The 25322-nt window shown below is 38.0% G+C and overlaps 1 protein-coding gene across 1 annotated transcript; it reads left to right on the forward strand.

Moving 5' to 3' along the window:
* The first annotated feature begins 457 nt into the window (after positions 1 to 457).
* On the forward strand, positions 458 to 25086 carry cables2b (Cdk5 and Abl enzyme substrate 2b). Its single transcript, XM_056250012.1, has 9 exons — positions 458 to 1035; positions 12502 to 12594; positions 14304 to 14381; positions 18170 to 18278; positions 18471 to 18624; positions 20775 to 20869; positions 21331 to 21437; positions 22743 to 22947; positions 24365 to 25086. The coding sequence occupies exons 1-9, from the start codon at positions 527 to 529 to the stop codon at positions 24503 to 24505; spliced, it is 1491 nt and encodes a 496-aa protein (XP_056105987.1). The 5' UTR covers positions 458 to 526; the 3' UTR covers positions 24506 to 25086.
* Positions 25087 to 25322: the final 236 nt, after the last annotated feature.

A 25322-nucleotide genomic window follows, 5' to 3' on the forward strand; every position in this document is an offset into this window, starting at 1 on the left:
GCCTAGTCATTGAGTCAGAGGATGGAGATCTCATACATTATTACATCATATACAGTCTTGACTCAAAAAAGTGCTAATTTGGAGACTTCCGGGTCCACAGTACTGTTATAATTATGTACAACAATATAAAATATAATTAAGTAAAATATTGTGATACCTAAAATGTGAGTTGAAAGGACACATTTTGCTACTCTGCAATGAGGCATTTAAAGTAAGACTAATATCAGAACGCCTTAAATATAGACCTTTGATCTATGCAATATGAATATTTAAAATAAACATAATAACAAAACAGCAGAAACTGCATCAGTGCTTGCTTTATTTTCTCTCTCTCCCTCACAGAGCGCGCCTGATGATTTATTTCAGACGCTTCGGGACTCATCAGCCAATCAAATTCACGCATGCTCGCTCTATTTACTAAAATCCTGTACTCCAAGCCAATCAGATAAGAGTGGGCGTGTCCGGATGAGTCGCGGCGGGGAAGAAACAGAATTGAGCATCAGCCGACGGTTTATTTCACCCGAGAATGGCGGCTGCTGCGTGCAGTCCGCAGAGTTCATTAACCCCGTGCACTGGCAAACTGCACAGAGAGCACCTGCGGAAAAGTAAAGACTCGCGGAGGAGACAAGCCGCGCTTTTATTTCTCACTAATATATCCCTGGACGGACGGCCTGTGCGGAGCAATGCGAGTGCAGCGGGACCCCAGGATGCCGAGTTTCAGTGCGCTGACATCGGCGCGACTGTGAACGAATTGCCCGCTGCTGCTGCTGCAAGTGGCGATGGGACCTTCTCCAGCCTCGCTGTGCCCAGACTCGGGCTGCTCAGTGTCCCGCCCATCCTGGTTCTTCCGTCGGATTCTGAGTTCAGTAACGTCGGGAGCACCGAGGTGTTCCTGGAGAGGGAGAGAGGCTCGTTCTCCTCGCAGAATAACCTCCTGTCCCCGTGCAGTCTGCAGCCCACTCCTCTCGGGGCGCGGAAGTCTCCGACGCTGCTGTCCGTGCAGAGCTGCGGCTCCTCGCTGGACTCGAGACCGCGGTGGGTTCAGCTCAGGTTTCTGAAGAAGGCTTTCACTTTAGAGGCTTTGCGCTCGAGATAGCGCGGTTTAATGCACTCTGATAGTTTACATGAACTTCTGAGAGAGACAGTCCACTTGGGTTGTGTGTGTCTCAAAATCTAGCGAGCTGTCTAGTGCCTACCTAGACAGCGTATTTGGGCATCTAAACTGTCAAGGTTGCATTATTTGATATTATTACTCGACTTTTTATCTAAACGCTATTCATGCTTACATTTATTTATTGATTTTCTAGAAATGCTGGACCCATTGTATTTTCTCTAAAATTATTACTATTAGATATTACTATTGAACCGTTAAAAATCGATATTTTGTTTTGAGTTTTGTGGTCCAGCACTTAACTATAATCTTTTGTCAAAAAGTAAAGGTGGAAAGTTGGTTCTGCATATCAGATATTTTAAAACATCAGCATCAAAACAATATCAATAGATGCATTACTTAACATATTTAGCATAAATTCATTTTCACAATAATTATAATTGCAGAAATAGTGCATGATTAATGAACATTCCAATACTAGTATAAATTCCTAATTAAAATGTCTAAGGTGGCTCTAATGCTACATTTACATGAGGCGGGTCTGAGAAGGCATATGGCTTTTATGCAACACTGCATTACACATCCATTTCATTTGCTGCTTACTTTGTGACACTCGTTCTTGTGATACAAAGACATTTTAAAACATTACCTGGTCACAGTCACACTTTACATCAGTGTTCTTTTTTACTTATTACATAATAATGCTGTTGAACAATATAAAATTAATGTGTACATATTTTTGGAGCATTATAATTTGCATTTATTGCTTCTTTAGTTAAATATATACAGCACAGCATGGACACATGATGTAAGGTGTTAGTCATTACTCTGACCAGTTTTAATAAGCATGTTTTGTAACAAATTTGACCCAACCTACATATTTAGTGGGAGAGGCACCATAGAGTCATTCAGGCTAATGATACGAGGAGTTGGAAATGTTTGTGAGAGATGACTTAATGTTGTCAACCTCATCATTCACTTCATATTTTTTAATTATTTACTATAAATTCTAAAGAACCGTTTACAGCAAATATATATACAAAACGCAAGTATATTATGCAATTGTATTTATGGTTGGAGGAGCATTTAATGTTTCTTCATGTGATTTTGAGTAAGTACTGTATATCTGTCCAATCAGAGTTCAATTTGTTTGTGCTTTAAATATAAACCCCTCTTTACAGTGAATGAACCATCTACAATTACGTACTTCTGTAGGTAGCTGGTTTGAAACGCACCTTTTTCCAGTTTTCTTCCAAATTCCTTTCCAAATAATACTTTTACCAATATCAAAAAATGTCTTTTGAAAAAAAAAGTATGAAAGTTTCAGACTGAACTACTGATAAACCGAGGCTGAAGTGACAAGCCACCTCTATAGATTTGATCTGCTTGACTTTTAAATGTTGTTCCAGAGACACGAAAGTATGTGAAAAAGACTGTGTTTTCATTCTCACTAGTACACTCATTGACCACAGACTGAACAAGCCCTTTTCTGGAATCCAGATGACTTCACAGCCAAATAAACGTTGCCTAAAAATGGCCATTTATTTGTGCATGAACTGGGTTGGTTTATCTCTCCCCATGAGGAAGTGAAAAGACTAGTGAGAGAACGACGTTTGTTTTGCTCTTAATCTCAGTAATAGTTCATTGAGCAGTAGGAGGTCTTTATTCCCTCGACTGTACCTCCCCCAACCCTCTTCCCCTTTTTACTTTAAAAAGGGTGTGGCTGTGACATGTAGATTCAAACCAGACTGACGGCCAAGGCAGTCGTTTGCTCTGCTTTATCAGTTGGAGCTTTGAGGTCAGTCCGTGCTGCATGTAAGGGTGATGGTGTTCTTCCAGCGCTGCACGCTGCTTTGTGCACACAGTACCTGCAGAGATTAAAGCTGAAGACATTCTGTCATATTCTCAACCCTTCAAAGGGTCTCTGCAGGCCTGAGGGAATGAACCGTCTCCGCACTGGAGAATAAATCAGGGCTACATAGCATGAACTTGCTTGATTCAAATGTTACGGTTTCTTAAAATAGTTCCAGAAAATGCATCCAGCAGGCATTTAAATGGCCATGTCCTTGCTTAAAAACCACCTTTCAGGGTAAATTATATTTGTAGAGCATAACCGTTCTTATCGTGGTTTTATCATCGGAAGTCAAACGCAGTGAGTGAGTGAGTGATGTGACATTCACAATAAAGACAAAAAGATAGTCTGAATAGTCCAACAAGTAGGAGCTTGTTGGCCACTCTTGCCAAATTCTCAGCCTCGTGCATTGTCAGAATGCTTTGAGGCTTTAAACTGTTTATGTAGTTGCTCAAAACAAAGCTGGTATGTAATTAATAGAGTTTTACAAAGATGTTGTATCTTACCGTCTCTTCATTTAAGATGTTCTCACATTGAGCTCTAGTACCAATGTTTTTCTGATGAAAAGATCATGTTTGATGAAGACATTCTCCAACCTTAGGGTTAGTCATTCAAAAGTGAAAATTCTGTCATCAGTCACTCAACCTCCTGTCATTCCAAACCCATAAGACATTTGTTCTTCTTCGAAACAAAGATATTTTTAATGAAACCTGCATGAGAGATTTCTGAACGTCCATTGGAAGTCTGTTCCACCAATACTAATGCTTCAAAAAAACGTTCCATTTACCATATCTGTTGTGCTCTATTTGCACGTTGATCAAAGTTTTATATGTAAATAAAAGCCCAAATTAAATTAGTTCATCATGCAGTTAAAGGTGCCCTAGAATGTTTTTTTTTATATAATGTTTCCTGGGTTACCCTTATAATGTTAGTATGTTTTTTAGATAAAAAATAATCATAATTTAGAAATAAATGGCATTTTTCCTAGCCTGCTTTTAGCCTCTGATTTGAACACTCTGTTTGAAGGGGCGTGTCTGCTGTGGGATTCAGTGTAACCGCGGCCACTGCTGTGATTGGCTGACATGCTTGCATATGAAATAGCAACGCATTACATGTGAAACTCTCTCCCGAATACTGTTACTACTACTATTATACGTTTTTACTATAACAGCTATCGAGATTAACGAATCGTGAGATGTTTTTAAAGTATTTAGATCTATTCCCATCACATAAAATGTTGCCGTGATGAGCATTGAGCAGATGACAGTGTGTTGATCGCGAGAATGAAGATCTTATCATTGCAAAGCAGTTTCTGCACTCTCTCTGCTTTCACCAATGCAAACACGATGATGTAAATACAGTAAGAGCTTCGTTGTGCAGTAACGTGCATCATTGATTTCATAACGAGTTTGGCAAGTGTCCAGATAAACTCGCGCTGTGTGGAAAGATTGTTCTTTGACCGCTTTCTGTATATAATTTGTTCACAATTTAAATACGATTATTTTCATCCTACTAAAAGAAACGATGTGAAGCTGATATTTTAGTCACTGGCTTGACTTACTGATGCATAAACAGTATTGAACGATTTTGAGAGAAAGATTACCTGTCTGAACTTGAACAATTACACATCAGAAAGTGTTGCTTGGTAGCTCGATCCGAGGCCAGCTCTGTATTGGCCCAAGTTGAGGAAACAGTCGGTAAAATGTTTGGAAATTTCCAGAGAAAATAAAATTAACCCATTGTTTCTTCAGAGGCTCAGATGAAGGAACTAAAAAATACTTTTGTGTTCATGTGTACATCCACACTGAGCAACTGCCATGCTTCGGCTGCGCAGTTCCGCCTGGCATTGAGGGCTGGCATTATGCAAATATTTGGAGGCGTACATATTAATGATCCCGACTATTGCGTCACAGTCGGTATTGTGTGGAGAACCGACCGTTTTTCAGGGGTGTTTTTCATAAACGTGAATTAAATGAGAACGCGAAAACAGTCCAGTTTGAGATTCACTCTATGTCATGTCCATTCACTCTATGTCATGTCCATGCACTGAACTCTTGTTATTTGACTATACCAAAGTAAATTAAATTTTGAATTATAGGTCACCTTTAAGTCTCTTCAGAAGACTTTGATTAAAGCGCTAAATTCATATGATTTACTTTCAGTATCCTTTTATGAACTTTTTGAAACGTCAACGTTTTGGTGGAATGGATGGAAAGAAATCTCTCAGGTTTTACTAAAAACATCTTCATTTGTGTTTCGAAGATGAACATAAATCTTGTGGGTTTAGATCAACATCAAAGTAACTGATAACAGTATTGGGTGATGTTTTTGGAGGTTATGTCTTGCTATTGACCCTCAACATATAGGCTATATTTTGACCAATCAGCTTTCTTTAATTCAAAATCATTCACTGGTTGATGCTTACTTATTGTTTTGCGCGCAGTAGCGAAAAGTTTGGAGAGAGTGTATACCTGACGAATTATTCTATTAAAAATAAGTTATTATCGCCAAAATGTTAAAAGGACAGTCAAGCATATTTTAATTTTTCATATCCACGAGTAAAGCTGATGGTGTTTCTGATCAAAAGATATCCTGTGAAGATGGAACTGCACAATTCTGCTAATACTAATTAGCAGACACGAATATGGAAGATTGTTTCTGCCATGGAAAAAAAACTATTTAAAAGATAATTGCAACTTTTTTTCTTACAATTGCAAGTGTATATCTCGCAAATCTAACTTAGTAACACGCAGCTGCAAGTTTAAAACCCGCAATTCTGGCTTTATAACTCTCAATTGCGACTTTATATCAAGCAATTCTAACTTTATAACTTGCAATTGCAAGTTTATATCTCGCAATTGCAAGTTTAGATCACACAATTCTAATTTTATAACTCACAATTGCAAGTTTATATCACACAATTCTGACTTTATAACTCGCATTTGCAAGTTTATATCATTTTATACTCCATATCAGCCAGTACTCAATATTACATTATTTGGTTTGGGGGCCTAAAAAACTTGATTGGGACATCCCTAATTAGGTCTACCACTATTTGACACGTTGAGTCTGATGATTACTTGTGAATCACATGACTTCAGTCACTCCTGTTCTGTACATGCCAGGAGTAGAAATAAATAAATAAACGACATCTCTGTGTGATGACCGTTATGTGGATTCATCTGTAATGGCTTAATAAAATTGTAATAATGTGAATTTCAGTGAAAATAAAGTGAAACCGTAGCTTGAATCAGCATAATCTTGACAGTGGAAACTATTGCTCCTTGTTCATGCAAGTCCTTACATGTGAGTTAATAACTGGACTAGTAATGATGAGTGTATCCGTGTTTGCTGACTGACCTTGGCTCATGCTCTTATGTCAATAGCACCCTTAGCACAATCAGAAATTGAAGCTGAGGTACTCTGGAAAAACACTCTTCAGTGTGAAGGGTGCTAATAGTGTAATTTGGCTGTCCTCTACCATTGCTATATTAGATATGCTAAGTATTACTAGATCTGATGTGTTATATTATATATAAATAATGCAACAGGAAGCTCTTCTACACATTGCCATTGAAAACAAATGTTACTCTTTGCATGAATGAGGGTGAATGATGCACCCTTTTTACACATTATTTACACTACTGTTCAAAAGTTTGGGGTCAGTAAGAGTTTGTTTTTCGGATGGAATGAGACCAGTCAGATCTCATGGAAATCAATTTTTTCCTAAAGAGAACAATGTGTATCCAATCTGTGCCAAAACTCACCATATATCCAATTAGAGGATATATTACTCATACGTAGTTGCACAACCATTATAATCTGTAAGATTTTGTAATGCTTTTCAAAGAAGTCTCTTATGCTCACAAAGGCTGTATTTATTTGATCAAAAATACACTAAAAAAAGTAATATTCTACACATTCACATATGTGTAGAATACACATATTCAGATTTCACATAATATTGTGAAATATTAACTGTTTTCTATTTTAAGATATTTTAAAATGCAATTTATTCCTATGATGGCACAGCAAATTTTTCACCATCTTTACTCCAGTTTTCAGTCACATGATTCCTCAGAAATCATTCTAAAATATGCTGATTTGATGCTCAAAAAACATTTTTCTATTATCAATGTTGAAAACAGTTGTGCTGCTTCATATTTTTGACATTTTTTTTCAGGATTCTTTAATTACTGACAACTTTTTGATTGATACTATAGTGTACATTAATCATATAAACTGAACTAAATTATAAACGCAACACTTTTGCTTTTGCCCCCATTTGTCATGAGCTGAACTCAAAGAACAAAAGGCCTATTTCTCTCAAATATTGTTCACAAATCTGTCTAAATCTGTGTTGGTGAGCACTTCTCCTTTGTAGAGATAATCCATCTACCTCACAGGTGTGGCATATCAAGATGCTGATTAGACAGCATGATTATTGCACATGTGTGCCTTAGGCTGGCCACAATGAAAGGCCACACTAAAATGTGCATTTTTACTTTATTATAATGTATAATGCCCGTTGGGCATGCCGGTTATGCATTTTGGTAGCCCGACTGGAAAACACAATAGCCCAGGGACGTCGGGCTAGCGATTTTGCAAGCCCTGCCACACCTATGAGGTGGATAGATTATCTCGGCAAAGGAGAAGTGCTCACTAACACAGATTTAGACAGATTTGTGAACAATATTTGAGAGAAATAGGCCTTTTGTGTACATAGAAAAAGTCTTAGATCTTTGAGTACAGCTCATGAAAAATGGGGGCAAAAACAAAAGTGTTGCGTTTGTAATTTTGTTCAGTGTATTTATATGTATTATCCAAAACAACCTGATTCTACATACAGTTGTTTTAGATAATGCTACCAAACTCAAATATGGCCTCACTCATAAATTTTGTTGTAACCCATGTAGCACCTCCCACAGGCCCACTGATTGAGGCCTGACATTTCACCCACTCGTTTCTCTGTGGCACTTCCTCTTCAGCCTGTAATAGTGCTTCGGCCTTTTGCACCAGTGCTGGTAATATAGCCTTTCGTGTGCTTCATGTGTGCTATTTGAACATTGAAAGCATGGAATCAAGCCATATGTTCTCTTAGCGCTTTAATACTGTGCTTGTCCAGTCCTGGCAGGATTACGCCAGGGTATTTATTCAAAGCCTTGTGACGTGACTGCCTGTGTCAGGGATGTCAGGAATGAGGAGCAGGGATCTACTGGACCTGAGATTGTGAGATATATAACACAAGTGGTATATAAAGAGAGAGGAGCAGTGGTACACTACATGTATGGAAAGAGGGTTAACATTCCCTCTGCCTCTTGAGTTATTCCAATAGGATTGTACATTCTTTCTTAACTGTTTGTTTATCTTTGCCAGCCTGGTGTATGAGATTCCTCGGGCTGATGACATTCATCCTCTCCTGTGCATTTTGCCCTAAAACTTGTTTCACAATTGTTATTAAAAGTTGTATTATTAGTTTAAGGAATGTTTCTAGTGTCATAACACACACAGCTGTCATAACATTTTCAATATGCTATACATTGTGTGCACAAAAGAGTTTAAAAAATGCGTTTTACTGTTTAAAAATAGCAGAAAAGTGCCATCATATTTGGATTTTAACGACAGCAGCAGCATCATTTCTGTTAGAATGTGCTTTTTTGCTAAATGGAAATTATTACAGTGCTCAATAGTAAAATACATGTAGGGGTTAGGGTTGTCACAATACCAGTAGTCAGTACCAATACCAGTAAAATATCACGATTCTCTAGCAATTTTGATACCAGAGCAAAAACTGTTGTTGAATTACTTGAAAAATGGTGTCCCTTTTTGTCTCATCCAATGGTTATCACTGTCAATCATCGCCATTTCCGATTCAATTGCGCATTTAAATACGGTTGTCTCAAACTCTGCAGTGTTCTCAGCAGCATGAAGAACTAAACTTGTATTCAGATTGTGAATGGATTATAAACAGAAAGAAAGAGAAGAGCCTCCCTTTATAATTACAAAGGCTGTCAATCTCTAAAGCGCAAGCTCACTGAATTCTGCATTCTCGTGAAAACTCCCATTATAATACAAAAGCTGTCTTAAATGTACAATGAATATTTACATCATGTTTATACTTTTTTGGTCACAATGAAAGGATTTGCAAGCTTGCGGCTCACGTTGAACAAGACAAAATCTTGTGAGTTTTCAGCGGTGTTAAGCAGATTCTGACTAACTTACTGACTAGCACCTCTGATGGGCCATTGCGTTCACGTGCTCAACAGATATGATTGTGATTGGCTACAATGCTCAACACACTATGGGCCCTATTTTAACGATCTGAAACGCAAGTGTCTAAGCGCAACTTTGTGGGTGGATCCCGGCACTGTTGCTATTTTCCCGGCGGGATAAATGCCTCTTGCGCCTGGCGCAAATCTAAAAGGGGTTGGTCTGAAGTAGCTTCATTATTCATAGGTGTGGTTTGGGCGTAACGTGAAATAAACCAATCAGAGCGTCATCTCACATTCCCTTTAAGCGCAGGCGCGCATGTTGTATGGCGGATTGCTATTATAATGGCGGATTTGCAGGCGCGCGCCAGGAGCGGTTCACAGCCGAGGAGACCGACGTTCTTGTCAGGACCGTGAAAGACAGAGAAGTGACGTTGTATGGGGATGGGAGAAACCCACCCAAATCAGCGTCGGTTAAACAGGCATGGGAGGAAAAAAAACTAATTTTTTTACATCTTCATGGACACCACAATGATTTCCCTCATGTGTTAATATTTTTTCCTTGTTATAATGTATGATTTGCAAAAATAAAAACTGCTGCATCTGTGTTGATGAGAGAATCAAAGTGTATGCGCGTTGTGCACCCGCTACATTATGGCCAAGCATGCGCGCTTAAAATAGCATTATGAACAACGCGAAACGTTGTTTTATAGAACAGCGTTTTATATAGTTGCGTTATAGAACGCAACGCAAATTTGTTTTATAGAACAGCAAAATAGCATGAGGGAAAGTTTGCACTGGAAGACGCCTCCTCTTTGCGCTGAACCGCCCCGGGGAGCGCAAGTGTATTTCCTAGTTAACCGACGTGCGTCTGTGGAGGGAAAAGTCCGCTTTGCGCGGGTGCAAAATAGGAATGATACATGCGTCAGTGTACAAAGTCATTTGCGCCGGGTGCAAGATAGAGCCCTTTACATATACTATGTCTTGGAGTGCTCGAACAAACACGAACGGGAGCATTTGAAAGCAGCGTCTATAATCGGATACAGAATATTCCTATTAATTGAAAAATGCCATTTTTTAGCACCTCTAAATGAATATCCATTTTCAATACTCTACTGAATTTTTGTTTTTAATTTATTTAGATGAAATTGTATAACATTTTCAGCCATAATGTGAAAATTTTCAGCTTGAATTCCAGAATTATAATATCAGTGCACAAGTAAATATGTTATGAAAATATATTTGTTTTCGAAGAAATGCATTTTTTGTTTTAAAGTGGCGTCATTGCTACACATAGTGAAAAGACCCGATTAATCAATAATGAGAAAAGCTCTGCTGCCCACTCTGATTGTGTCTGTGATTCGATATGACCTTTAGTGTCCCACCTCAACAAGCTTATGTCTTAGTTTCCTCTGCATCCCATTTTCTGGGTTTGAGTTGGATGCAAATGGATAGAGGATTTACTAGGAAATAAAGAGAGAGAGAGACACAAAAAATTACACGTTGGAATCAAGTGAGTGACAGATGGGCCGAGAGAGAATGAGGTTTACCCAAAGCTGGCAGCTGCTTCAGAGTTCATCATCTTTTTCATTCTGGATAGAAAGAAAAGGGTTGTAAGTCATTTGTGTTCGGGTCACAGTCTTCAGTTTTCCGTTGCTCTCTTCTTCTCACTCGCCTGCACACAGGTGCGGTTCCCCGCCCTGGGTTATGAGATAACAGTCATTTGGATTCTGAGGGAGGGTGTATCACCACACAAATGGCGGAGCAGATGGAGAGTGCGAGTAGGGGGAGCTGTTTGTGTTTGTTCACACACTAGGGTTGTGTAATACTTTTCAAACCAAACAGAACAAAGATGTGGCCTGGTTTTGTGCCTAAAGCATGTGGCAGAAATCTGTGATGCTGATGTAGGGAAAGAGGGGTTTAGAACACACACACCGATGAGACATAGACTGAAAGTTATGTAACTGTAATGAAACTATGGTAAGAAACATAATCCTACAGGCTGATTTTTCGGCAGGATTTTTTGAGGAATTAATTTAATATTTGTTATACATCGTGTTTGGGGTTCCTTAAGTCAGACAAGTTGAAGTGTCATTCTAAAAACTTACTAAATCTATCAAGTGAGATTTGACCAGTGATCTGGCACTTGGTATTTGGTCTTTAAAACTTGATCTCCTTTAATGCTCCATAATCCAAAGAATTGCAGAGCTCTTGGCACTCTTGTATTCATGTAGCGTTTGAGTAGTTTGAAAAATAAATAGTAAAATCACAAAAAAATAAAAAGTGAGGAGAGCTGTGGCATAGCAGTTTGCACACATGCTCCTGACATGATGAGCCATGGTTCTGATGTGGGTAATTTAGGTTTGAACCTGACCCATCTTGACCCCGTTCACCCGAATAATCTTTTGTCTTACTGTCTCCACTTAATAAATATGGTAAAAAATAAATAAATAAAAAACAACGGCAAGATAAATGTCATCATGGATATTATTTTCTATAGGATTTTAAGTCAATATGAAATAAAAATGGACCATATTGTTGGAGCCGATTGCCTCATGGGCAGGGCTCCGAAACATTGTGTGTTTGTGCTTCGTGCGACTTGGGCTTTTAGTCTCGGCTTGTGGTACTTTCCGAACTCGTTCCCCTCTCTCTCACACATTGCATCCTGTCAGATCTTTATTGTCCTACCAGCAAGATACCAGAAAAGTAAATCTTAAACATGTTATATAAAATTATACATTTATTACAGGTTCCATGCTTCATTGTGAATGATTAATCAATGCACATTATTCCAAAGGAAATTGTCTCAGAATGTAATTATTTGCCTCTAAGTAAAATGTGAATGTAGTTGGAAGTTGATTGAGCTATGAGCTATAATGAAGGTACCATGCGGAGCAGGTCATGACTCATGGCCAGTTTCATTAGCCACAATAATGACAGGAAACAGCCAGTCAGTTTAGACACACACTTCAGCTACATTTAAACAGCACATCCCATTAACAGTGCTTGGCTTAACGGGAAGGAACCAGGGAACAAATTGAAGCAAATCCTTTATAGGTCAGAACTATTGCAAGCTGGAAATCTGTGTTGGGTTCTTTCCGTTAAAGTGAAGTCGTTAGGTTTGGGTTAAATACTTGTGGGCATTTGGGCTGTTTTGCATAGTACGTACTACTATGTAGTCACAGCAGCATGTATTATAAAAGTTGTGTGTTGTCTTAAATCAGTGGTTTACATAACAACGAAGAGGTGAAGCCCAATATGATAGGCTAAACGCTTTTCTTAAATATGTCCAAATGTGTTTCATGTTTTGCCCATGTTTTGTCCCTCAGGAGTCGGAACCTATCTGGTTCTCCTCGTCCACGACCCGTGAAGAAAATCCACTTTATTAAGAACATGAGGCAGTACGACACCAGGGGCAGCAGGTATGTTTGTTCATTTCTCTGTGTGGGTATTGGGGTTGTTAATACTGGTGATAACAGTCGTGTGTGTGTGTGTGTGTGTGTGTGTGTGTGTGTGTGTGTGTGTGTGTGTGTGTGTGTGTGTGTGTGTGTGTGTGTGTGTGTGTGTGTGTGTGTTTGTGCCTGTCTTTTCCACACTATGTAATGTTTTCCCCTCTCTGTGCTTCAAAACAAACAATCTGCCTCTCGTCATCATTATTTTCTCAGTTTGAAGGTGATCCGTTACACTTGCTTCATGCTGTGGCTTATGTACGATTCATCATGTGAGGTTATCATATCTGACAGTTTGAGACACTGTAGAGGGGAAGTTTTTTTTTTTTTAAAGGATTGCAAGGGCACATGAATGAAAAAAATAATGATTATGAGGTGCTCAGATAAATCATTTGTAATTGTTGATTTTAGATTACAAAATTATTGTGAGTTTTGGCATAGGCCGCTCAACATAAGGATTGTTTGTTGTTCTCTTAAGGAAGTGGTTGTTCTCCATGAGATCTGGCCTTTTTCCATCTGAGGAACAGCAGCTATGTTTACTAAAGTCCCATTATAAACTGCCCCAAATAGACAGCGGTCCTTATTTTCCGCTTGTGTTCCCAGGCTTTGGGTTTTCACACACAAATATGCATGTTCCTACTCACAGGGTCACAGACAGGATTGGGGCAAAATAAAACCGATAGGATATTTTCCACTGGATGATCACAGATCCAGATAAGCTTGGTGTTCAGTGGTCTCATCTATTGCATAAACGCGATACGGCAGAGTGTAAAAAAAAAAGGGCCAGCAAATGCTGTAGACTAATAACCGTTCCCTGTGAGAAACAAAGGGGCACTGTAATAAGAGTCTACATAATATCCAATTATAATGTTACGCTATCTAAAGTCAGTTCAAAATTTTTACCTTATGATGTCATATTCTATTTTTGGGATCAATATAGTTGGCATTCTTCAATAAAACCAGTTCTAAGTTTATAAAACAATCTGAAATAGCAAATCCTCCATTGGGCCGCATTTAAATCTTAAGATGTTTTTTTAAGAAGACATTTGTACATGAATATTATGCTTGTTGAAATCTATTAAAGATTCCTATTGTGGTACAAGTGGAAATCTGTCTTTGAAATCTCTAGAAAATGATTCAGTTAATGGGCAACTCATACTCTCTATTATTTCTGGTGCCATTTCTCCACTGTCATGTGACTATTGACGAAAAAATTCTCTTGGCTGCTGCGGCAGACCCCTCAGTTTCATGTTAACTGCCATTTTACTTCTCTGTCACAATTCTATGGTTAAAATGCAGTCACATACCGATAGCTAACACAGACACCATCCCACTTCCTGTGTGAAAGAAGTGAGAGACAAGTGTACACCGAGGCTGATGATGCAGGTGTTCTGGCTCTGTGTGTGTGTTGTGGGGACAAAATATCCCCAAAAGGATGGTAATACCAGAAATCTTTGTCCTTGTGGGGGTCCCACGGTAAACAGCTTATAAATCATACTAAGTGATGTTTTTTGAAAATGTAAAAATGCAGTTTTCTGTTATGAGTAGATTTAGGGTTAGATTACAATATATACAGTTTGCACAGTTTAAAAATCATGATGTCTATGGAAAGTCCTCATAAAACATGAAAACGCAAAAGAAAAAAGTGTGTAATGTTAACTAGTTTGTGTTCGCCACTGCAGGATCGTCCTTATCTGTGCCAGAAGGTCTTTGTGTGCTGCCTTCTCTGTGCTGCCGTATGGAGAGAGCTTCCACATCAGGTATTCAAACACACACACATTAAAAAAAATACTTATTTAAAACTAGGGTAGGCAATTTCGGAGAGGCCAACAATAGTGAGCTAGCTCTGAAAGCAGAAGATCCCACCCCTTCAGAGCGTCTCCAAAGCCACGCCTCCTTCAAAACACATGGCACAGCCAGAGCAGAGTCTACAAAGCCTCACAAGGAACAGGGTTATATAACCTCATGCGTCAAAGCACAAAACATTACAATAATAATTAACTAAACAACGTAAAGTGCTCGCTCTTGTACCACCTGACTGCTGCAGATCCATTTCGGCGTTGATATTGTTGACATACAAATGCATAAATCCAGTTTTGAGGACAGCTCAGAGTAGTACTGTTATTCATCTCTTTTTTTTTCATGACAGATTCATGTTATTGATCTAATTTGAATGATTCATCTGTGCATATTTAATTTATTTGTATTTATTTATTTATGTATTTTTTACCTTCTTTAATACAAAAACCACAGACTCTCTCTGCTTGTGTATACAGGACTTCTCTAACCATTTGGTCCGATTAAACCCTGTCTCAGGGTTTTACCAAAAATATTATTGTTTTTGCTTAGGATATTTGTTACTTATTTAGTTAGCAGCAGTTATTCACAATTGGTTGACTGGTTTAAAGTTTCTATACTAAAATATACTAATCATATAGAATCATTGATTATTAAGGATGCAGAATTGTTCATTGGATTCTCATTCCTAGCCTTCACTCCCACGACACTTGTCCTTGCATGATCTTTAAATAGACAGATAAACACAAAGAGATATTTCGAGTTGAATGTGCAGTCATTTGGGTTCCTCTGCTCTCCTCTGGGGATTCATATCCAGGGTGAGATTCGGGAAAAATGGGGCAGGAAGGAATTTTTCCCACATCCTTGTGCTGGGCCTAGTTTGACACGAACGACAACACCCTCTCCCTTCCCACCATCTCCATTACAGTTCCAGAAAATGCTGAAATAAAAAAAATTAACATTGAAAACTTGTGAAACTTTCTCTTATCTACCTTTTTCTTGAACACGTAGTCTCGCCCAACTCATAGCGGAATTATCCTTTACATTTCTGGTCATACATTTCATTTTCAGAGCTGATAATGTAATGTTAAACCTATGAAAATAGTTTTTAAAAAGCACATGGCTCCATATTACCATCACGTTACAGTGTTGCTGTGACCGTCTTTTGTTAGTGTCTCACCCGTCAAAGTTTAACGAGTGCGTAGATGACATGAAGCTGCCCGAAGTTAGCTACATTGAAAACAGATGTGCGCTTATATCCTACATATTGCTGCCGATCAGTTGAATTTAAAAATGATAATAGCGCACATATAGGGGTGAATTCAGGTCGATTGGGAAACTTTTTCCTTGTCATCTTTATGGCAAAAAGCATCCCAATCACCATGAATTCACCCTAGCTTTTATGGGGAGCATTTGAACTTAAGTGCTGCAAGCCATGCTCGTTTTCTCTTGTCAGTCTTTGGCATTAAATGCAAGGCATATGGCGCTGTATACGGACATTCTTTTCAGATTTATTGGTGCTCAAAACACATACTTTCCAGGAATTTCTTCAGTTTATTGCTGTCGTTGTGGCAGTCAACAACAGCACAGCTTAACCCTGTGCTCATTTTAACTTTAGTAATGCTCAAAAAGTTTTTTTATTTATTTGTTGCTCTTTTACCCCATTTTAACAATGGGTTCCTATGGAGACAGGACCCAAATGGAAGGTAGAATCCGAAGATTCTATTGGAATCAGGACCCAATAGAAAGTAGAATCATTTGCTCAGGAAAAAGGTGGATACATCACATTTCTGAAAGAGAGAAGACAATTACACAGTCATGCTATGCGAGGCGGTTTGAGACTGTAGATAAGGAATGCTAGAGGAAGGGGAAATATGTGTCTGTTCTGCTAATGATTGAAGAGCAGAGCTGTACACAACAACACTCTCAGTTACTTCTTGAAGAAAAAGCAAATGATTGGGTTATCGGGTTAAATTTGTCTGTATTAGGTGAATTAGACCTGTGATTGTTGAGTTGGCTCTGTATTTAAACTTTTTTTTTTTGCCTCCAATTTGAGTCAGTAAAGATCTGTCTGGTGCTCTTTTAAACCAGGTAACATTACATTTAATGAGCAAACATGTCTTTCCATCTTTTTGGGGGGTGGGACTTATTGAAAGGCTATAGAGCTGCACAATTACTCATTAAAAGATTGCAACCTCAAATTCAAACACCCACACAATCTTTTTCCTAAATGACGGTGATGTCTATTAAACATTTGACAAGTACGATCACAGCGAGTCAGATCTGCGTTGGCTCTGCCACTGACCCAGAGAGAGCAGTTGTCAAGTATAGGAATAAAATAGCTTCATAAACTTTTCACCCACACAGAATCATTATTTCTGTCTTACAATAATTCACAGAAGTACTGGGAAAAACTTTTATAGTTTGTATATAAACACTGATGTCTACAGTAGAGATTAAAATAGAGTAAATCACCTTTTGAAAGTTACTTGACACTTCAAATAAAGATTTTATCAATTATATCGTTACACCAGTAGGCGGCGACAAGTGACTGTTAAAAAATGTATTTGTCATTGAATCATTCATTCAAGAGATTTGTTCAAAAATGCTGATTCATCCAGTAATGAAACATGTGAAGTCTTTATAAGTGGGTCATTGAATAATTCATTAAAACAAAATTTTAAAAATATTTAAATTAATTAGATATTTTTTTTAATAACTGCAGCAATTAACATTTTGTCAGAACCTCTAGTAAATCACATGTTATTTTGTTTAGTTGTCTCTCCAGAATCGTGGGAGAATCGTGACCTCTGTTTGAAACAATAACAAAAAATGTGACTATCCAGAATGGTGCAGCTCTTAGCTCATCTTGAAGGACTTTATTTAGCCAATATATGTAGTGTTAGTCAAAGCTGGTCAGAGGTAGGGTAATATGTAATGGTAATAGGTGGAGGGACATTATAGAGATCATTTGATTGGACAGTTTTGTGAGTGCAAGATGAGTCATGAATATTTTTGGTCTGTTTTTTTTTAGAAGAGGAAAAGAAAAATTTGAATTCATATATCAAATAAAATACATATCGTCAACTACAAGGAGTACACTAAAATATGGATGACCTCAGAGCTGTTAGACATAGACACAAAGGCCACAAAACTCTCCTTTTCATACACAAACACTTTTGCAGCACTAAAATATGAATCCCTAAAGTTTATTTCTAATATTTTTTTAAAGCTTTCTCTCAGTCAAAATTGGTTTTACATGATCATTGCATGCTTTCTCTGACCCTTAGAACTGAACAGGGATGCATTTCCCAAATGCATCATAAGCCTAAGTAGATCATAGAATCATTGCCACCAGTTACCACCGATGCTTTTGAGAAACGCAGCCCAGGCTGTTTTTGCTGCTGTACCTTTAAGACTTCTATAAGTAAATCACCTCAGTTATGGTTAGCTAGCCTAGAAATTATGTAATGTTTGCTCTTAAGCTCTCAGGGTTAGAGTTAGTTGGTAAAAAGTTAATAATTAATTAAATAATAAAAATGTAAAGTTCAAAAATAAAACGCTTCCTAAAAAAATGTATAATATTTTATTTGTTTACCTGCATGTCATGTGACAATTATCCCACATTAGAGAACAGTTAATGTGCAAACGTGTTGTTAAATGATTGAAAATCGAATGAAAAAAATTTGGGAATCCCTGTTCTTAATTATCGATTTAATCAATGAAAACCAAGCATCTGTCTTTGTCTCAGTGACCCTCGTCTGGACGGTCTGCGGCGGAGGCACTCATCCGGAGGAATATCCACCACCCTGGAGATGCTTCCCGGGCTGGAGGGGGTGGAGCTGGACATGTACGGCAGGGTAAGAGCTTGTCATCCCATCACTCACCTGTCAATCAGTCAGTCAGGGAATGTCACAGAGCATCGTTCTCAGTGTACCAGTCGTCCTGCTCAGAAATGACAGGTTTATATCGCCTCATTTGACGCACCCAGGGGCTGTCAGGATGTTTCAGGCTGACAGACAGCTTGTTATGATCTTATATGTATATTGCAGACGGTGTCATACGCTCAGTTCCTGTACCCCACTAACGCTCTGGACCGCCACAAGCCCGCTGTGGATCTCGCTCTACCCCTGCCCTATTCCAGAACCAGCATCACTCACAGCTTTCCTCCCTCTCGCCTCAACAGCACCGTCGGTCTGGACCTGGGTATGTCACACACTCATAAACACATACACACAAACTACTACATCTAGCCTTGTGAGGACCTCTCATAGTCATCTACTGCATTGCTGTAGACTAACCCTAACCCTACACATCCTTGGCTTTATTTGGTATTACTTGACCAATTTAAAACCTTTATACTTTTTAGTTGTGTAATAGGTTATATACAAGATATTAATACTTTTATTCAACAACGATGCATGATGCATTAAATTGATCAAAAGTTACAGTAAAGGCATTTGCAATGTTATAAAAGATTTCTATTTCAAATAAATGCTGTTCTTTTAAACTTTCTATTCATCAAAGCATCTTAAAAAAATGTATTACGGTTTAATAATCAGATATGTTTCTTGAGCATCAAATCATATTAGAATGATTTCTGAAGGATCATGTGACACCGAAGACTGGAGTAATGATGCTGAAAATCTTAAGAGTTCTTTCAAAAACATAGGGAATGAATAAAACGAGGGAATGAATTCCAGTCTCGATTCAGTTCAATTCGATAACGTTTCTTGTATCGGGTACTGTACATGTAAATTTTTCTTACGGAATGTATTTTTTTAGCTATATGGACATTGAATGGCTTTCCTGAGGTAAATGTAACGTTAAGCTGTTTTATTTTCGCGGTTGAAATACGGATTGAGCAATTACATGAGACATGATAAATTTCGGTAAGTTCTACTATATCTTTCACAAAACTTCTGATGTTTATTCATGTTTATCTCTTGCAATATTTGGCCCTCACACATGTTAACAAAATTACACGCACCCTTTCTCTGCTCAGTTCTGTAACCACTTAAATCTCAGCCACAGTGAAATTTGACAACATCTGTAACTCTTTTCTGTTGCGGATTCCTTTGCTTGTGACTTTGTGTCTGTGTGTGTCTACTTGTACAACTATCTTTGTGAGGACCAGTTTGAGTTTTAGCCCATCGCAGTGAGAACATTCTGGCCAGTCTTCACTTTCTGAGAGGTTTAGGTTAGGCAGTTAGTTGTGATGGGTAGGGTTAGAGTAAGGAGCTAGAGATTGTATTGTGTCAGTGAATGTCCTCACAAAAGTAGATGTACAACTGTGCGTGTGGTACTGTGTGTGTGTGTCATAACACCTAAAAGCATTTTAAAGCTAATTCTGGACTGTGGACATGGTGAAATTCTCTTTCATGCATGTCTAAATGGTCACATTAAATCACACAAGCATGCGACACACATACACACTCACACTCAGAAAACAAACACACACGTCTTGCACAAAGAAGTGTGTAGTAACTGATGGGAGCTTAATAAAGGTTTTAATGCTATGTTACTCACAGAGTGGGTAGGGACATTTCAATCAACTTGATAGACACAGTTATTATCACAGTATTTCAGGCACAGGTGTGTGTGTGTGTGTGTGTGTGTGTGTGTGTGTGTGTGTGTGTGTGTGTGTGTGTGTGTGTGTGTGTGTGTGTGTGTGTGTGTGTGTGTGTGTGTGTGTGTGTGTGTGTGTGTGTGTGTGTGTGTGTGTGTGTGTGTGTGTGTGTGTGTGTGTGTGTGTGTGTGTGTGTGTGTGTGTGTGTGTGTGTGTGTGTGTGTGTGTGTGTGTGTGTGTGTGATAATTACTAATATTGCTCTCCCTGCGGTCTAATACTTAGTGAGTGTGTGAGTCATCACCGCTCTTTCAGCTCTCTGTATTCTTGTACCTTATTTCACAAACCTACATTAGCTACACTTGTGTCAGCCAAGTTGTTGCTGATTGTAAGTACTGAGTACAAGTGGTAAATGGTAAATGGACTGCATTTATATAGCGCTTTCACAGACCCAATGGCCACCAAAGCGCTTTACATTTTGCCTCACATTCACCCATTCATACACTCATTCATACACATACATAATACAAGTGCTGTTTATGTGTGTTGTTTTAAAGGGGTATAACTTCCCACTATAATGAAAATCCTGTCATCATTTACTCACCCTGACAGATGTTTCTTTTTTGGGTGAACTATGCCTTTAATATAGCTCTGCTCAGTCAGTGCAGAAAGATGCACCATTATCTCAAAAACATGTATACACGTCGTATTTAGTTACTGTATGTTATCTGTGGTTTGATTGGATCATTTGACAGCTGTTTTTTTGTGTGTTTATGTTTGATTTTTCAGGCCTAGAAGACACTGAGTATGACCCTAATATGCTCAGTGACCCCCAGTGGCCATGTGGAAAACACAAAAGAGTGCTCATCTTTGCCTCATACATGGTGAGATGGAGATACAGTACATATATATCCATTATTCTATTGAACATATACAGTATATATCTTTATATATATATATATATATAACCTGGACTTGTTCTTAAAAGGTTTTCTGAGAATCTTCCCCCTATAACACAACTGCTCAGCCATTTAGCTTTTCACAGATGTTTGTGTTTTTGGAAATTTAATGCAGCCCAGTTTGGTCATGTTTCTTGTTTTTGGACATGAATTTACCCATCAGACACATTTGTAGGGATGAATGGCTATCTGTGTGATTTTAAGGTCAGTCTGACCAACAGACACGGATAAAAATAACTTATCCAGCTGACGCCATTACTGACCACTGGAAAATACTGCTTATACACTGTAATTTATTTAATTTTTTTATTGCTGAATATCTTACTAACATGTAAATCCTTAGTGTTTACTGTCACTCTCTTTCTCACACTGTGGTTCTCTCACAGACGACAGTAATAGAGTACGTCAAACCATCAGATCTGAAGAAGGACATGAATGAGACTTTTAAAGAAAAATTCCCCCACATCAAACTCACACTGAGCAAAATCAGAAGGTACACACAAATTTTAACTCTTATTTCAATAACTGTTTACATGCACAGGAATATTCCTATGTTAATCAGAATATGGTCATATCGTTGTATGCGCGAACATGTTAATCCTATTTCAATATCCAGTTTAAGCCAAAATTCTTTAAAAGACAGCTTTAACCCTTGTGAAAATGAAGCATACTTGTAAAAAGAGTACTTATTATAGAAATAACATGCTTTAAAAGAATATGCTCGAGCGCAAACTGCATGTAATGTTTTCAGACACATACTTGCATGTTCTTGCAATTAAATGAAAATGTATTATAGACTAAATGTATTCTAAATGCAATTTGCTGAACTTCCGAGTGCTTTGGGGTACTTTTGTCCCACTTAAGTAGGACTTAAGTACATCTTTTTATGTAATGTCATAATGACTTTTATTGTCTAATGAAATATGGTTCAAGTGTACTGCCGAATGTACTAACAAGCATTTATGGTAAACTAAAATATACTTTAATGTAATTTCTAGTGAAACCTGAATGTCATATTTAAATATATTTGTAATTATGAAATTGCAATATTGAATTACACAATACAGTTGGAATTAGTACTTTACATGTGCTTTATTATTTCAAATATTTATTAAAACAATGATTTAAAATGTACTTTATAGTAAAATGTTGACATTATTACAAAGTGCACTTTTTTATAAGTGTACTTAAGTGTGTTAAAATTCATAGGCCCTGTTTACACCTGGTGTTCTGTCTCTTTTGTCCACTTTCGACCATTTCTGTCTTGGACAGGTAACTGTGTGGGATTTTTCGGATCTTTCGATCTAATGATGAAACCGATCGAAGTAAGCTCACACAATTTACATATGAACTTGCCTGGAGACGACAGAAAACGTTTTAGAAATCAGGAATGGTGCGAGAACATTGTGCTTCAAGAGAGCATTTTCGTCTTCAAACCAAACTTGGGTCTTGAGTCTACATTTTTTCAAGTTTAAATCCCGTCTGGCTATCCCGCATCCTATAATGTTTACGCGTTTGGTCAGTAGGTGGAGAGCAGGTGGTCTTTTGTGGTTGTTTAGACCACATGAGCGAAAGCAATCTGGTCGAATGTGTTTTCGACTACCTCTGGAAGTGGTAGTAAATACTCACCTGTATTTAGCGTCGTCCACTTGCGATCCGAATGATGAAAATGCTACTTAATACCAGGTGTAAAGCTCTTTAATTTCATTGCACATTCAATACAATGACAATTATTTAACCTTTTTAATTTCTTCTCTTTATCTCTCCTAACATCTCTGTCATTCCCTCTCGTCATCAGTTTGAAGAGAGAAATCCGTTCAGTGGGAGAGGAGTCTTTGTTGCAGCCGGCCACCATTGCCATGGCATTTGTGTACTTCGAGAAGCTGGTCCTACAGGGGCGTCTCAACAAGCAGAACAGGAAGCTGGTGGCGGCAGCGTGCCTCCTACTCGCTGCCAAGATCAGCAGCGACCTGAAGAAACAAGAGGTCAAACAACTGATTGACGTGAGTGACGCTTTGCCACACACTTTCCAGTCAACACACATACACTACCGTACAAGTTTTGTTTTTTAAAGAAGTTTCTCGTTCTCACCAAGGCTGCATTTGTTTTATCTGAAATACAATAAAAACAGTAATATATTGAAATATTATTACAGTTTTAAAACAACCGTTTTCTGTTTCAATATATTAAAATTGAATTTATTCCTGTGATGCAAAGCTGAATTTTCAGCATAATTTATCCAGTCTTCAGTGTCACATGATCCTTCAGAAAAAAATCATTCTAATATGATGATTTGATGCTCAAGAAACATTTCTATTATCACTTCTATTATCAATTTTTAAAGTAGTTGTATTGTACTAAGCAGCTGCTTAGTATTTTTATGGAAACCTTGATACATTATTTTGGGATTCTTTGATGAATAGAGAGTTCAAAAGAAGAATTTAGTATTAAAAGTATTAATTAAAAAAAAACTTGCTGACCCTTTTAAACAGTGGTGTACAAGCCTTAACGGGTTAGTTCACCCCAAAATGAAAATTCTGTCAGTAATTACTCACCCTCATGTTGTTCCAACCCTGTAAGACTTTCGTTCATCTTCGGAACACAAATTAAGATATTTTTGATAAAATCTGAGAGCTGGATCACTCCTCCATAGGCTTCTTAAGGGATCGATACTGGCCCGCCCAAAAGTTATGAAAGACATCGTTAAAATAGTCCGAGTGACTACAGTGGCTCAATCTTAAGTTTATCAAGCGACGAGAATACTTTTTGTGCGCAAAAAAAACAAACAAAAATAACGACTTTATTCAACTATTAATTTCCTTCTCTGTGGGCCTCGAGATTCCACGTAGTGATATTGCGCAAAGCTTCTGCGTTGCACGTCACACGTAGGCTCACTATTGGCCGACGCTGGTCATGTGTGTGATGCGTGTGACGTACAACCTAGAAGCTTTGCGTAGTTTCATTACGTGAAATCTCGAGGCCAACAGAAAAGGAAATGAATAGTTGAATAAAGTCGTTATTTTTGTTTGTTTTTTTTGCGCACAAAAAGTATTCTCGAGTATTTGCGCACAAAAAGTATTCAAACTTAAGATTGAGCCACTGTAGTCACTCAGACTATTTTAACGATGTCTTTCATAACTTTTGGGCCGGCCAGTTTCGATCCCTTAAGAAGCCTATGGAGGAGTGATCCAGCTCTCAGATTTTATCAAAAATATCTTAATTTGTGTTCCGAAGATTAACGAAAGTTTTGGGGGGAACTAACCCTTTAAATAGAGTAAAATAAATCTTTATCGAGTGCTTTATTTTTTTTCTTTTATATGCAGATTATGTACACTCTATGTGTCAGTCCAAAATCCACTCGCCCTTGTCAAAGTTGTCAGTGTTTATTGTACATCTATCTGTTTTTTTCTCTGCCCTCAGAAATTTGAGGAGAGGTTCCGGATTAGCCGTCGGGAGCTGATTGCTTTTGAATTCACCATCTTGGTAGCGCTGGAAATGGCACTTTACCTTCCGGAGAGTAAAGTCATGCCCCACTACCGTAGATTGGTGCAGCAGACCTGACGTGGGCTCAGGGCAGTCGTGAACATGCAGATGAGATGCGTAAAACAGCCCAAAGTGTGGGACTCTGCGTTCCCATCATTGCGGTTTCAGGTATCAGAGCGAGTACACATCAACACAGGAAGAACTGATGTTCCAAATGATGCTTTTTATAGCAGTCGGGCCTGCGGCATTTGTTTTTCGTGGCTGTCTGTTTTTGTGACCACCATGGGAATACTGCTAAAGGAATTTTCCTTTATTGAAAACAGAGGGTTTTTTACTCTCAGACGACAAGGGAAGAGTTTAACTCCTGCTACTTCACTTGTGTGAAATGTACAAGTGTGAATGCATGTTTTTAACATTCCATTTCTATTTACCAAAAATAACTTTTATTTAATGTAGACCTCTCCTTTTATACAGAACCACCTACCATTCACTGTAACACTAAAGCACTTTTTTATCTATACATGTATTTTATCTAAACCTTATGCAATTATAATAATATAATCATTAGCACAGATTGCATAACATATATGCATTTAATTTAGTAGCATACTCTTGAAAGCGTTATTGAGTGACTAAATCTACCTTGGAATTCAAACCCAACATGTATTTGGGGCTTCATTTTACTGTGAAGAGTGCTCTATATTAGAGCTGGTTTCAAGAAAAGCACATTTTCAGTGCTGTGTGTTGTTCTCACTTTTTTCTTTTTATAGAATTAAAAAGAAATCCACTTTTTTTTTTTATTCCACAGAAGAAAGAAAGCCCTGTAAATGATGTAAATGAGTAAATTATGACAGAAGTTTTTTTGGGGTGCTGTGTGTGTTTGTATGTGTATATA

This window comes from Rhinichthys klamathensis, unplaced genomic scaffold (assembly GCF_029890125.1).
Source record: "Rhinichthys klamathensis goyatoka isolate OS25496 unplaced genomic scaffold, OSU_Roscu_1.1 h1tg000066l_1, whole genome shotgun sequence".
In the NCBI taxonomy this organism is placed as follows: domain Eukaryota; kingdom Metazoa; phylum Chordata; class Actinopteri; order Cypriniformes; family Leuciscidae; genus Rhinichthys; species Rhinichthys klamathensis.